Source organism: Mastigoproctus giganteus, chromosome 1 (genome assembly GCF_048544385.1).
Source record: "Mastigoproctus giganteus isolate SK-2022 chromosome 1, ASM4854438v1, whole genome shotgun sequence".
Classification (NCBI taxonomy): Eukaryota; Metazoa; Arthropoda; class Arachnida; order Uropygi; family Thelyphonidae; genus Mastigoproctus; species Mastigoproctus giganteus.
Genome location: NC_143575.1, coordinates 256,619,665 through 256,636,195, shown reverse-complemented (window position 1 = coordinate 256,636,195; position 16,531 = coordinate 256,619,665). Strand labels below are relative to the sequence as shown.

Sequence of the window (16,531 nt, the reverse complement as noted above, 5' to 3'; positions counted from 1 at the left end):
AGCACCCATTATGAACACTATTTTTATTTTGAGCAAAACATAACAATGAGTTTATTTACACAAAGGTGAAATAGAATGAACCAACAAACACATTTATAGAGGAAAGTAATATACAAGGTTTGTTGTTTGTTTGTTTGTTTGGTTTTTAGGAGCATTAGCAACTAAGGCCATATTGCTCCGGGATATGCGGTGGTCATTCCCTGAATGACCTTTCCGCATCCTCCGTATTTGGTGGTGACGGGCTCGAACCCCGGTCTAATCAAGAAGCGTGTGCTACGCACTGCTGTTCCTTCCCACCTGGCTACGGAGGCGCCCAATATACAAGGAAACCAGAAACAGGAACAACAGCTCCAAATGTTACAAGGCCACATGGGAAGACTTATGTAACTATTGATTGAGGAAATGTATCTGGGTAATTAAATGTAAAAATATGTTGAAAATGAAAGGATGAGTTTAGCTTTGTAATTCTGATATTGTAGGAATAACTGAGGCACATGGTGGCATCCCAAAAAGACAAGGAATTTCATTATAGTGAATTACAGTGTGTTCAGAGAGATAGGGAGACGGTGATGAGTAGTAGGAAGCTATACTTCTTATCAAAAACTTCCTGAAGGCAATCATATCATTCCCATAGTCTTGAGCAAGCCCAGGTGGCTGTTAGGTCTGTAGTCTATGAGATGACTAGTGGTAAAATAAAGATGATTGTGGGGGGGTCTTTTATGGGCAAAACACTTGTGAGGAGTATAATAAAAATCTCTTGAGACAATCTGAATAGGCAAATAAGTATGACTACCTTGTTAAGGGTGACTTAATTTATCTCTAATACCCTGGAAATTGTTCACTGGTAATCCGCTAGCAGGGCCAGTTTTTATCAGTATTACCAGGGGTCCAATACACACAATTATGCCAGTTCATTGTAATACTGAGCTTGAATGTTGCATCATCTGACTAAACAACTTGTCTGAAAATCGTGCATCCTTGTCCATCTTTGCTTTAAACCAATTGCAAAACTCAACTTGTTAATCAGGTTCATTTTCATTCATATTGTGTAGCAATTTTGACATATAAGATGAGCAGGGTCTCCCAGATCATTTTTTTGATTTTTACTGTGCACAAATTTTGCACAGTCCTGAATGTCCCAAATTTATCACAAATTCTTGAAATTGTTTATTGTGATGGTGACTTTGTGGAAATTCACATCTTCACCGTCTCTGAGCTTCACACTCATTCTCTGATTTTGAATAGCAATTTAAAATTGTTTGGCACTGTTCAAAAGTTGAACATCCCACCAACATGCTGTATATGCTTTACATTATGAGTACCAATTTTTCTTTCATTTTAACAACCAACCCCATCTTTTAATCAACAAAACATACCAATTAAAGAAAAAAATTTAATTTTGACTATAAATATGCTAAATGTTTATGATGAAAATGTATGTACATCTTTTTGAGATACTCTGTAGTTAATAGTCCATATAATATCCTTTACAGAACTAATTGAAATTAAGTTCTTACTTCAACATTGTGAAGAGCACCTGAAAATCTACTCTCGCCTTAGCCAATAAGCAAATGAGTGAGAACAATTCATCAGCTTAGGTGACAGACAGCTGTTTTCCAGATACTCTCTGCAGTTTTTTCCACACAGTGCAGTATGAATCTAATTTCTCTAATTGATTCAATAGCAAATTTTTCCTATTTAAAAAATATTGCATAGATTTGAATGAAATTCACAAAAAAATTCTCAAAATCAATAAAGACATTTTTTACAAATTTTATAAAAACAAAACCCCTACAAATTTACAACTTTTATGAATTTTTTCCTTTGTAAAATTTATAAATATTGGCAAATACAGTAAACCCCCGCTATTCGCGGGGGTTACGTTCCTGAGAAATGTCGCGAATACCGAAAACGCGAATACTGAGTTATGGCTCCCATAGTAATAAAGGGGTTCTGTTCCAAAGTATGAAATATATAAGAAAAACTAGTCTAAAATTTTGTCTATGTATGTATTATATGTATCTTCATAATATGACTATGTACATAGACAGTACATAGTGAAATGCAAGCATATGGCATCGAAATGAAAATAAGAAACAATTTAATATTAAATGTAATATTTATTAGAAATTTCAAACCAGCGCCTTTTCTGGCAAAAAAACTTATCCCGCCAGTGCTATCACCAGTTTCGCTAAAGTGTTGATAAAGGAGTTTTGTCTTTTCACGAATGATGAGTGAACTTAACAGAATTTTATTTTGAGTTCGGTCTTCTATCCACAGATTTAAAGCCTTTTCCATTTTTTTCTAATTTAACATCGCGAGTTACAGAGCAAAATTTTTAAGGAATTAGCGTGTTTTCACGGACACTGCGGCGGATTTTTTTCTTCCGATTTTTTGACTGATCGTACCCTTGACTCATTGATTTTATAATGTTTTGCCAGTGAGGAGACATTTTCACCATTAGAAATTTTATCTAATAACTCAATTTTATTCACTAATGTCATCACCTTCTTTGATCTTTTCACATTTCCCTTGTTATTCGTAGCCATATTTTTTGTACGGGTTAGAAAGAACTTGTCCACAATAAAGTCAATTTCTTCCGTTAACACTCGAAAAAGTCTGCTGCAAAACGGTAGATTTATCACTTTTGTACGCATATCAATTTATAAATTTATTCAATTTATAAGCATATAAATTAAAAGCAAACAAAGAAACCTTCCATGACAGGCGCATAACACATACTGAACAAGGATTAGCGAGAAACATCCACGCTCGCGATTTTGTCACCCCTCTCCCCCACCCACTGAGCGCTGTTTTGACTGGGAAAGATAATTTTAGCCATACCTATGTTTTTTTATGGCGGAAAATGTTCACGGCACTTTAAAATTCACATTTTTTTTAGGTTTCATTTTATATTAAATCAGCGATCGCAAATACGCGAAACCTTGAATACAGATACCGCGAATAGCAGGGGTTTACTCTATAAAGAATTAAGGATGCATTCCTTCTTGAATGAAACAGACTTAAAAAAAAGAAATAAAGAACAGTCTGAGTGTTTTTAGTTTTATAAACTACTGAACACAAGTCTGTTTTTTAAAAGGTAATGCAAAAGTTTTTTTATTTGATAAAGATTATCTTAGTATAATTTTCAATATCCCAGTATTGTATAAACATGCTAACAGAACATGGAGTAAAACTTTATAGAATGGATATATGTCGCAAAATAAAACTTACCTGTAAAACTTGGGAAAACTGAGCTAAAGCTCTCTTCTTCAGTAGTGCTGCCATTAATATAGTTTTAATACCTAAGAAAAGTTAATGACAATTTCATTTCATTAGTAACATTTTCATATATTTTATAGTACACAGTCCATAAGAAATATATATAAAAAAAAAAAAGGAATTATAAGGTCAGAACATCAAAGTTACATTACAGCTAATGCTGGCGCCTTCGTAGCCAGATGGGCAGGAGCAGCAGTGCGTAGCACACACTTCTTGATTAGACCGGGGTTCGAGCCCGTGCCCACCAAATACGGAGGATGCGGAAAGGTCAGGGAATGACCACCACATATCCCTGGAGCAATATGGTCTTAGTTGCTAATGCTCCTAAAAACCAAATAACAAACAACAGCTAATGCTACATGGCCTCAGAGAAATTATAATAAGTTTAAGGGGCTATTCTGGCCTTTCATTTGTTTTTTCACCCACCAGGATTTTAAACTACCTAGTTAACTGATGGAAAGAACTTCCATCTAGTGTTTTTAAAGTGGGCAGTTTGAATAAATTTAAGATTTGCTGAAACCTAAGTTTAAAACAAGTTAGCATTAGCAGAGGCATACGATGCATGAAAGCAAGCTTATGTAGCATCAGCCAAAAAAAAAAAAAAAATGCTCCCATTTCATCCCTCCATTCGTTCCAAATGCCTGTCCAGCTCAGCCTTAAATTTATTTAGACTATTAGCTTCCACAACAAAAGATGGAAGTCTGTTCCACCAAACAACTACCCGCTGGCTAAAGGCAAATTTCCGCACATCTTTCTACAACTATCTTTCCTCAATTTAAAACTGTGCCCCCTCAGGTTCTTAGTCTGAGCAAGATGAAGAATCCCATCAGCATTCAGCTTGCTCAACCCATTCAAGGCCTTATACACCTTGAATGGGTTGATCTAATGACTTAGATCACCTTGCATGTGCCCACTCTCTTTGCTTTTGTCTTTATATAAATTGCTTAAGTTTGGTTTTCCTTTGTTTAAGTATTTGTTTTCTGAGACAACTTTCTATTGTTAGAGCATTAGTATTAGGAGTGGCAAATGATGCAAGAAAGCAAGCATATAAAACAACTGCCAAAAAAAAAAAAAAAAAAACTTTCCCACACATCTCTCCATCCTCTCTAATTTTTCTAGTTCTTCCTTGAATTTATTCAAACTACCCACTTCCACAATAACAGATGCAAGTTTGTTCCAACAATTGACTACCTGCTGGCTGAAAGCAAACTTCTATACATCTACCCTGCAACCATCCTTCCTCAATTTAAATTTATTACTGTGTGCACACACACACACATTATTAACTGGTCTCACTTCCCTTGACTTCATAGTCTTCTCTTACATGGATCAGCATATCTTATTTAATTTGTTATTATTTTTAAAAATAACTTAAAAATATGGCTTCATATTTATTATTTTGGCATTACTTTGTTTCAAACTAAATTCTTTTATATTTGTATTTCAGTCATGGTTTTTTCTTTGTAACTGTTCCATGCTATCTTTATCTGCTCTATTTGACCAGCCAGCTCCGCAGTCATCTATTTTGGCATCCTCCTCCTGCAGTATTCACTTAAAGTTTTGTATGCGTTCATGGCTTCTGTGATTTTTGCTTTAAAAGTACTCAATAATTCAATTGTATTTGCCATCCCTCAGCAATTTGCCCAGTTCACAGATGCAACATTGCACCTTAAACTGTCAAAGTCCCCTCTTCTGCAGTTAAAATCAGTGCCTTTACCTTTAACTACTGCAACATCTATCTTCATCTTCCAGCTGACAATTGCATGATCACTACCTGACAATGGCCCTGTATTGTAAACCCTATGATGCATCTGAATTATTAGTAATGATGAGGTCAAGGATATTCTCACCCCTAGTACTTTCTCTAACGTGCTAGTACAAATAATAATCTAGTTTATTTAAAAAAGTTTTTCCCCATGGTGAGGTTTCCCTCCCACTTATTCCAATTAATCTGGGGCAGATTAAAGTTACCCATAATAAGACATTCGCACTTGCTTGCCTATTCCATCTGCATGTAAAGACTTTTGTCATATTCTTCACAATTCTCTGGTCTGTAGATTAATCTCATTCTTATTGTTCCTTTGCTTCCAACTAACTCATACCACACAGATTCTATGCTAGCAGACATAACTCTCAGACTCAACAAAAGCTCTTCGCACTCAGGCTGCTTATCAAAAGCAGCCTGAATGCAAAGAGCTTTTATGGTGCCACCTGGAACTCGTCATCACCAATTTCCGGGTGGCACCATATTTCTGCTAGTCCTATTATATCAGTATTAGTTGTCCTAACCAGGAGTTCAAATTCAGCCATTTTATTGACAACACTCCTGACATTACTGTAGACACAGTTGAGACTACGTAATCTTCCATAGTTTAGTATTAGCATTAGCATTAGTAGAGGCATTTGATGCAAGAAAGCAAGCTTATGCAGCATCAGCCAAAAAAAAAAAAAAAAACCCACTTCCACTTCACCCCTCTGTTCGTTCAAAATACCTGTCCAGCTGAGCCTTAAACTTATTTAGGCTATCAACCTCCACCACAAGGGATGGAAGTCTGTTCCACCAACCAACCACCCGCTGGCTAAAGGCAAATTTCCGCACGTCTATCCTACATCTGTCTTTCCTCAATTTGAATTTATGCCCTCTCAGGTGATTTTTCTGAGCTAGAGGAAGAATCCCATCAGCATTGAGCATGCTTAAACCATTCAAGGCTTTATACACCTCTATCAGATCACCTCACTGGTGCCTAGTCTCCAGACACTGTAATTTGCAAAACTTAAGCCTTTCTTCGTAAGAGCACCCCTTTGTTCCATTCACTAATCTTGTTGCCCTTCTCTGTACTCGTTCCAGCAGCTCTACATCCTTCTTGAAATGAGGCCTCCAGACCTGTATACAGTACTCTAGGTGTGGCCTGACCATTGCCTTATAAAATGGAATAATCACCTCCTTATCCCTGCTGGAAAAATTCCTGTATATCATTGACAATACTCCATGAGCTATTCTTGCAGCCCGTCTGCACTGCTCAGAGAACTTCATATCTGCCTGCACAACCACCCCCAAGTCCCTTTCATTCTCTACCACTGTCAGTGTAGTACCACAGAGTTGATGCGGTGCTCTGGGGTTGCTGTTTCCCATGTGTAGTACTTTACATTTGTCAATGTTAAACTTCATTTGCCACCTCTCAGCCCATCTGCTCAACCTTTCCAGAACCTGTTGCAGCAGCATAGTGTCAGTAGTGTCCTTGACAACCCTGCCAACCTTTGTATCGTCTGCAAACTTGGACATTAAGCTTGATATACCATCATCAATATCATTTATAAATACAGAAAACAATAATGGACCCAACACTGAGCCCTGATGGACTCCACTAATAACATTAGTCCATGATGATCCATTGATTACCACTCTCTGTCTTCTCCCCCTCAACCACCCCTTTATCCATAGCAGCAATTTGCCTCCAATGTCACACTGCTCCAATTTGTGTAGCAGTCTTCCAGACACACCTGGATCCTGACAGTATCCTGACACACCCCTTGAAGTTATTTAGGTTTGTGTCCCACGCTATATCTTCCATCGCATTTGAAACATTGCTACCCTCAGAATATCCTATCAACATTGGCTCTTGTGACAACAAACAAGAATTCTTGAGGTGAGTGCAAGCATTACTTTGACCCATTTCATCAGATAAACATGGATCTAAATTACCCTTCCCCCCATAACTAGCAGTTTCCCTGGACCTTCAGGGTGTTCTCAATGATGCTGGCAAAAATCCTTTCACCACCTTTGTTCAAATGAATACCATCTCTACAAAATAGATTCCTACTACCTACAGATGTGGGCCACACTGATAAAAATCCCCCCCCCCAAGAGCCTTGCAGATTTCCTAAAATCGAAAGTTAATCCACAAGGCTTTCAACATATAATCCCTCCTATTGTGTCTGGGCACAACTGCAGACACATAATGACCTAACTCGCGGCATTTTCTCAGCATAGTCCTATATTTCTCCAACAGATAAGGAAGTAATTATCCAATTGTACAAGGCAGTGGTTAGGGCACATCTTTTGTACTGTATACAGGTCTGGAGGCCTCATTTTAGGATGTAGATCTGCTGTAATGGGTTCAGAGAAGGGCAATAAAAATGGTGAAGGGAACCAAAGATTGGTCTTATCAAGAAAGGCTTCCATTCAGCAAACTACAGCATTTGTAAGATCTCATTGAGGTGTTTAAGATCTTGAATGGATTAAGTAAATTTCATGCTGGTGGCAATCTTCCTCTTGCCTCAGACTACACATAAATTCAGATTGAGAAAGGATGGCTGTGGGTCAGATGTGAGGAAGTTTGTCTTCAGCCAATGGGTGGCTGACTGTTGGAACAGATGTCCATCTGCTGTTGGAGGGGATGGGCAGGTGATGTAGGAAATTTTTTTTTTTGCTAATGTTTTATAAGCCTGCTTTCTTGCATCAATCACCACCACTAATACTAATAGATTTGGCAGCATTAATCAATTCTGTTAAATTTACTTTAAATAATATTCTACATTTACTTCCTTTTACTTCATATCTTGAACTCGTTTGTTCAAATTTTAAATTTATATACAGTCGAACCTCTCTTGAATGAACTTCCATATAGTGAAATTTTCTATGTAGTGAACTTTTTTGATTTTCCCTTGGTCATTACACAAATAGTTTCTATATAACAAAGAAAATTTCCATATAACAAACAGATTTTGAGAGACCTGGGTACGCATTGTTTGCACCTCTGGCCTTTAGGAAATAGAACTGATGCTGTAGAAAGCAGGAATTAAGAGCTAAAGGGATTAAGCATTAAGATTAAGGATTAAGCAGGAATTAAGAGCTAAAAGGATTAAGCATACCAAGAAGTCCCACTGGTCAGCTGTCCACAGCCATTGGCAAAGATTAAGGCATATTCCCGATATGGGCATTGGCTCTGCTCAAACCATTTTCTACCATAAGCATCCTATTAGAGATTAGGAGAGAGTGATAAAATTTGTTTCGAAGAAATAAGTCATTGACACTTTCACTAAATTTCACCCGTCTCTGTTTACTTGGTAGCTACAAGCGGTCCCTAATTTCAGATTTGTTTTTACTGCTGTGCAAGTAACAAGGAAATCCTTGAGTGTAGTGTGGAAAAATGGAAGTGCTTAATAGTGTAGATCGTGGCGTTAAAAAAAAAGAAATCAGTTTAAAATTTGATGTCCTTGCCAGTAGTGTTTCAACCATTCTGAAAAATCCTGTTTTAATTCTCAAACTGTTGAGAAAACGGTATCCAGTCAGAAGCGTGCGAAATTATGCCTTTGGGAAGGTGTAGATGAAGCAGTTTTTAAGTGGATGAAGTTGATTCGAGACCAAAAAATGCCAATATCAGGGCTATTAATAAAAGAAAAGGCTATGGAGTATGCATCTTTTCTGGGGCACAAAACATTCCAAGCCAGTTCTGGTTGGCTGGACAAACTTAAGGAGTGTCATGGTTTACTTGAAAACGTTATTTCTGATGAAAGTGAAGTTGTAATCGAAGAAGACTATACCCATTGGAAAGAAACAGTTTTGAAAAAAATTATGGAGGACTACAAGTCCAAAGACATATTCATCAATGTTGAAGAAACGTCTATTTTGTAAATGTTTGCCGAACAAGACACTGACTTTGAAAGGTGATAAATGTGTAGGTGGCAAAAATCGCAAGGAGAGAATTACACCCTTGGTTGCAAATATGGCTGGTAATGAAAAACTGAAGCGTTTGATAATAGGCAAAATTAATAACCCAATGTTTCAAAGGAATAAAGTCTTTCGAGTTGGACTACAACTGCAACAAAAAACCTTGAACAACAAGCAAAATTTTGGGCAGTAGATTTTAAATTTCGATAGAAAGATAAAGAAAGAAAACAGAAAAATCGTGTAGATTGTCGAAAACTGCCCTGCCCACCTTCACTCGGTAATTTCGAAACTTACAAGTGTAAAGCTTGTTTTCTTCCTTCTGAATAATTCGTATTAACTGCAGCCAATGGCCCAAGGCATTATCAGGAATTTGAAAATGCACTACCAAAGGTGCATACTGAAAAAAAAAATTATGCTGAGAATAGAAACCAACCAACCTATAGATTCTGTTATAGATTTGTGGATGTGCATATCAGAGTTGGCGAAAGTGTAGAGTCAAGATGTGACAGAAACAACGATTAAGAATTGTTTCACAATTCTTAATCGTTGTTTAAGTGCTAAAATGCTAATTAACAGAGATGAGAGGGTTGACTACTAGAAGACATTGAGCAGTTTTGAGAAGAGTTCCAAGTGAAGTTTGATCAATGGAGAAATTGTTCTTGATGAATTTTTAGTAGTTGATAGTGATGTCACAGTAGCTGAATATCCGAGTGACCCCAACATTTTGGAGAGTATTTAAAGAACTATCGATGATGAGTTGGTTGAAAATGAGGGCAATATTAAGCCTTTCAAACAAGAAATGTTGGCAGCACTTGAAATTTTTGCATCGAGGCTTTCAGTGTGAAGAGTATGTGCCAGAAAATATATTAGAGTGTTTAAAGTTTAAACAAATGTGAACATTTTTATGAACGGCGTACAGTAGAATCCAATGAACAACAAAAAATAACCAAATATTTTAAGACATAATTCTTAAAAGTGTGCTAATGAATTGTGGCATCATGTAAGTAGCCATTTCTTAATATGTATGCATTAATAAATTGTTTTAAAATGTTAGAAAATTTATTCATTCCCACTTCTTGTATTTTTCATTGTTGAAAAGGTCATATTTCTTTATAACGAAATTTCTGTATAACAAATTATTTCAAGAGAACGATCGATTTTGTTATATAGAGATCCGACTGTGTGTGTATATATATATATATATATATATACTTATTTATTTTTGTGACCAAAATTTCAGAGTGAGAAGGTCACCATTTAGTTTGCAGCAATTAAACCCTTCAAATAGTCTCTCATGTAGTGTTTTTGTGATGTGCAGCCGTACTTACACAAATAACATTAGTCCACGAAGAGCAGCACCCATTGATTACCACCCTCTGTCTTCTCCCACTTAACCATCCTTTTATCCATTGTAGCAACTTACCCTTAATACCATTCTGCTCCAATTTGTACAGTAGTCTTCCATGCGCAACAGTGTCAAAAGCTTTCCTGAAATCCAAGTATATGATATCAAAATTATTTTTTGCATCCAGTTCCTTTGTGACCACATCATAATAACCAATCAAATTTGTGAGACAAGACTTTCCCTTAACAAACCCATGCTGTGTCTCAATTATTGCTGCAGTCTTGTCTAGATGAAAATGAAAAAGACCTGGGAGTAATTGTGCAGTCAGATATGAAGTTTTCTGAGCAATGCAGACAGGCTGCTAGTGCAGGTCATGGGGTTTTGTCAATGATATATAGGAATTTTGCTAGCAGGGAAAAGGAGGTGATTGTCCCTCTGTATAAGGCAATGGTCAGGCCACGCCTTGAGTACTGCGTACAGGTCTGGAGGCCTCATTTTAGGAAGGATGTAGATTTGCTTGAGCGTGTACAGAGAAGAGCAACACGATTGGTGAGGGGAATGAAGGGATCCTCTTACCAAGAGAGTCTTAAGTTCTGCAAATTGCAGTGGCTGGAGACTAGGCACCTGCGCGGTGATCTGATTGAGGTCTATAAGGCCTTGAATGGGTTGAGCACGCTGAATTCTGATGAGATCCTTCCACTTGTTCAGATTACGAACCTACGGGAAAATAAGTTCAAATTAAGAAAGGACAGATGTAGAATAGATGTGCGGAAATTTGCCTTTAGCCAGCGGGTGGTTAATTGCTGGAACAAACTTCCATCTGTCGTTGTGGAAGTTGATAGGTTAAATATATTTAAGGAGGAACTGGACAGGCATTTGGAGGGAATGGTGTGATTTTTTTTTTGGCTGATGCTGCATAAGCTCCTACACTTGCTTTCTTTCATCACGTGCCACTACTACTTTCAAGATCGATTTAAGAACTAAAAACAACGAAAAAAGTTTATATAAACGCATGTCCGCTGAATTAAAGAAAAAAAAAATCTCTTGAGATAGCTAAAGAACAACGGACACATACCTAGCATATGTTTATCCACACTAGGTGCATGTTACTACACAGCATACAGCACTCACTTTGCAAGAAACCGTGACAAACTGTCTTGTAAGTCTAAAATAATAACAGAATACACAAAAAAATTTTAGTGCCAACAGTACAGTTCACATTGTATACAAATCGTTTCCCTCAATATCAGAAATAACCAAGTTATGTCACTGTACTAACATAAAACATTACTTTTCTAAGCCAAAACAAAAACGACTAACATACTTTCGACATACATTCCCATGGCAACATTAGCGCCGGAAATATAAAGTGACTTGAAAAAAATAATTCACGCAATTCCTTAATAAAACAACTTTTTTTTTTTATGTGATAGCAGTTATATAAGTTTTTTTTTTAAGGAGGGAATAAAATCTAATTCGTTTAGTATATTCAATGTGAGTATATTCAATGCTCCCTTTCGAAGTGTTTTTTTTTTTTTTTTTGTGTAGTTTTAGACACAACAGCAATTTAGACCATATTGTGCCGTTATACTTTATATTATGTTCGTAAATTACGCACGTTCTTTGGTCGATTCGTGTTTGCTGGTCGAAAAACCGGAGTTTATGGGGGAAAAAACCATGCTCCTCTCGCCTGAACCGAATAACTCTGTCAAGTTGTGAAAAGAGCCCATAAAAATTGCTCGTGTCATTTGCGGAATTCGAATCCAGGGCTTTTCCGGCCGGTGTGGGGAGGATGGTAATTATAGCAACCGTGTTACCACACGAGATCAATGTTCGTCTGGTCTAATTCAGTCATACTGTCAGATTACTATTATTATTATTTGTACATAATAACCACCCTGTGCACTTGATATCCATGGAATGTTTCTACACCGTAATGAAGCGGAAACAACCCATTTTATTGTATTCAAGATTGCAATTTTCTGGAGTACCGTGTAGGTGTTATGGAAGAGGCCTAGTGCAGCTAAATTCTGGTGTAGGGTCTTTGTTGCAATACCTATTTTGTAAAAACTGAGAGCGAAGTGGAGGAGAAATTGTTGAATATAAACATATAACCATCTCTGAGCAGAGCAGACGGGTGCAAGAGTAGCTCTGGTGTATTGTCAATGATATACAGGAATTTTTCTAGCAGGGATAAGGAGGTGATTATTCACTTGTATAAGGCAATGGTCAGGCCACACCTAGAGTACTGTATACAGGTCTGGAGGCCTCATTTCAAGAAGGATGTAGAGCTGCTGGAACGAGTACAGAGAAGGGCAACAAGATTAGTGAATGGAACAAAGGGGTACTCTTACGAAGAAAGGCTTACGTTTTGCAAATTACAGCGTCTGGAGACTAGGCACCTGAATATAAAACCTTGAATGGTTTGAGCATGCTCAATGCTGATGGGATTCTTCCTCTCGCTCAGAATAATCACCCGAGAGGGCATAAATTCAAATTGAGGAAAGACAGATGTAGGACAGACGTGCGGAAATTTGCCTTTAGCCAGCGGGTGGTTGGTTGGTTGGTAGAACAGACTTCCAGCCCTTGTCGTGGAAGTTGATAGCCTAAATAAGTTTAAGGCTCAGCTGGACAGGTATTTTGAACGAACAGAGGGGTGAAGTGGAAGTGGGTTTTTTTTTTTTTTTTTTTTTTTGGCTGATGCTGCATAAGCTTGCTTTCTTGCATCAAATGCCTCTACTAATGCTAATGCTAAGAAAGGCACCTGGTGCGGATGGGAACTATCGAGTTAAAGGAGGCAGCAAAGAAACTAAGAAAACCCTAAGCCATCATGATAAGAGCATCTTTGGACTTAGGGGAAGTTCCCACGAACTCGATATGTGCAAATGTATGACCAATTCACAAAGGGGATTCTAAGGGTTAACTTCAGTTAGTTTAACTTCTGTTCCGTGTACAATAAGGGAGTCACTCATTATGATTGCGTTGCAGGATCATCTAAACAAGTCTGCAGCAACAATTCAGACAAAGCACGGGTTTGTCAAGGGAAATTCTTGACTGACAAATTTTATTGGATAATATGATATGGTGAAAAAGGAACTAGAGGCAAAAATTACATTTTGATATTGTATACTTGGATTTCGGAAAAGCTTTTGACATTGTTGCTCATGGAAGACTAGTGTACAAAGTCGAGCAGTATGGTATTAAGGGAAAATTGCTACAATGAATAATAGGGTGATTCAGTGGCAGAAGACAGAGAGTGGTAATCAAAGGACGCTGCAATTCGTGGAGTAATGTTATTAGTGGTGTCCCACGGGGTTCGGTGTTGGGCCCATTGTTGTTTTGCATATTTATCAAATGGTATTGGTGAAGGTATATGAGGCCTAGTGTCGAAGTTTAAAGATGATACAAAGGTTGGCAGGGTTATTAATGACAGAATGGCAATGTGCTACTGCAACAGGATCTAGAAAATTTCAGAAGATGGGCTGAGAAGTGGCAGCTGAAGTTTAACATTCGCAAATGCACAGTACTGTATATAAGTTGTCTGCGCGGGAAGCACAGATACCACCGTCACCGTCCTCACCACATCAGGTGGAAAAGGCCCGGGTTCAAATCCCGTCGATGACGCGAGGAACTTTAATGGGCTTTTATCATTCCGTGGCAGAGTTAGTCGGTCTCACCGTGGATAGCAAGGTATCACCCCCTAGAAACAATGGTTTGTTCGTCCTGCAAACAGGCAAACCCACCAGAGAACGCACGCAATTTACAGACAAAATAAATATATGGGTATATGTAATAATTTACGGGGGACTCTAATATCATAATTTTTTTTTACTACATATGTTTTGCTTGAGCGTGTATAGAGAAGGGCAACAAGATTGGTGAGGGGAAAAAGGGGGTTCTCTTCCCAAGAGAGACTTAAGTTCACCAAATTGCAGCGGCTGGAGACAAGGCATCTGTGAGGTGATCTGATTGAAGTGTATAAGGCCTTGAATAGGTTGAGCACGTTGAATTCTAATGGGATTCTTCCACTTGCTCAGATTCCGAACGTGAGGCGGCATAAATTCAAATTGTGGAAAGACGGTTGAAGAACAAATGTGCGGAAATTTGACTTTAGCTAGAGGGCGGTTAATTGTTGGAACGAACTTCCATCTGTCGTTGCGGAAGTTCATAGCTGTTGATACTAAGCTATATCTATGAGGAAGTTGATAACTTAAATAAATTTAAGGAGGAACTGGACAAATTATTAGAAGAAATGGTTGTGAGAAATTGTTTTTTTTTTTTTTTTTTTTTTGGTTGATGTTCATAAGCTCATACGCTTACTTTCTTTCATCACATGGCTCTATTATTACTGCTACTACTCCCACCTGTAGTTTACACTGTGATCGTGATGCCCGTTACTTGTTCCATACGCCACATCGCATTCACTTCCTGTATTAAGTAATAGTAATATATTGGTATGCAAAACTTAAAGACCAACGCTATTTCTAAAGGTTACAACCAAAAAATCTTTATTTAAAGTACTCTTTACTGATGAGAACAGACTCAGTCTCGGCAGCGAATCTGGACGTCAGCTAATGGGGGGAGAGGTTGGCACACGATATCACCCGCAAACATCACTCAACGGGATCGATATGGCGGTCGAGGAGCTCTCATCTAGGGAGGCGTTATCTTGGATGGTCTGCGCGGGTTGCACGATGGTATCGTTACCGTCCTCTCCACACCGGGAGGAAAATCCCCAGGTTAGAATCCCGTCGATGAGGCGAGGAACTTTAATGGGCCTTTTTTCACTCCGTGGCTGAATTAGTCGATCTCAGGCGTAGAGAATAATGTGTTTTCGCCTTGGTTTTTCGAGAGCAAGATTTTTCGTCCAGCAAAACATTTAAAATCGATCACAGAACATACGCAATTAACAGACTTAAGGCACAGCACGGCAGATGAATTTAATTATTTTGGTGGCCTAAAAAAATAAAAATAGTGATCATCTTGGATGGACGTACACAACTCTACAAACTGGAGTTGTGTATGTCCATCCAAGGCGGTTCTGTAACCGGTGAATGCCACTGTACTGAGGTAATCTTTCCCCACATGTGTCTGTTCCGAGATTACATTGACCAGGATTCGTGTTTATGGATGATAAGGCCACACCCAATCGCACTGCAGCTGTTTTATTCTTTTGGAAAGTGAGGACATTGCTGGTATGGATTAGCCTGCCCGTTTGCCCGTTCGATCCGATCTAAATCCCACAGAACACATATGGGACGCTCTGGGGAAACGCCTAGAGGCACGTCCACACCCACCAGGAAATGTGCACCAGCCGAAGATGGGCTGACAAAGAAATGGATGATGTTACCGCAAGAACCTATCACTAACATTGTTCTAAGTATGGATAGGCGGTGCAAAGCCTGCATCGATATTAGGGGTGGCCATATCCCCTACTCAGGACCACCTCTTCCCTTTGTTCCATATTTGGCAGTGATGCATTTGTATCATGGCAGCCAGTGCTATGCTGCCATATTTGAATAAAGTCCCTCTGTACCGTTTTGTTTCGGTCATTGTGTGGGTGTTGTTTCCTTCATCATTTCTGTACCTCAAGAAGTTCCATTGGTATGCTTTTCCCATATCCACGCCACTCCTATGAGAAGTTACAGGTGAAAACCTGACTGGTCCTCAAATTTTGCACCCCAGTGTAGTAGAGGCATCTGAAAGAAAGCAAGTGCATGAGCTTATGCAGCATCAGCCAAAAGAAGAAGAAAAATAAAATCACACCATTCCCTCCAAATGCCTGTCCAGTTGCTTCTTAAATTTATTTAATCTATCAACTTCCATAACGACAGATGGAAGTTTGTTCCAGCAATTAACCACCCGCTAGATAAAGGCAAATTTCCGCACATCTATTCTACATCTGTCTTTTCTCAATTTGCCTTTATATCCTGAGAGGGCATAAATTCAAATTGAGGAAAGACAGATGTAGGATAGATGCGGAAGTTTGCCTTTACCCAGTGGGTAGTTGGTTGGTGGAATAGACTTCCATCCCTTGTTGTGGAAGTTGATAGCCTAAATAAATTTAAGGCTCAGCTGGACAGGAATTTCGAAAGAACGGAGGGGTGAAATGGAAGTGTTGTTTTTTTTTTTTTTTTTTTTGGCTGATGCTGAATAAGCTTGCTTTCTTCCAGCATATGCCTCTAATAATACTAATGCTAATGCTAATTCGAATTTATGCCCCCTTCGGTTCA

General features: G+C 38.3%; 1 protein-coding gene across 2 annotated transcripts in view; it reads right to left on the bottom strand.

Moving 5' to 3' along the window:
- The window catches only part of IntS4 (integrator complex subunit 4), a 97,986-nt gene extending 86,482 nt beyond the window's left edge, over window positions 1-11,504 (bottom strand). For both annotated transcript variants that reach the window (XM_090385799.1, XM_090385793.1), the window contains exons 1-2: window positions 11,374-11,504; window positions 3,235-3,305 (exon numbers count right to left, since the gene is read on the bottom strand). In XM_090385799.1, the coding sequence (XP_090241925.1) occupies window positions 3,235-3,305; window positions 11,374-11,380 (78 nt within the window). In that variant the 5' untranslated portion in view covers window positions 11,381-11,504. The remainder of the gene's footprint in view (window positions 1-3,234; window positions 3,306-11,373) is intronic.
- Between the last annotated feature and the right edge of the window lie 5,027 nt (window positions 11,505-16,531).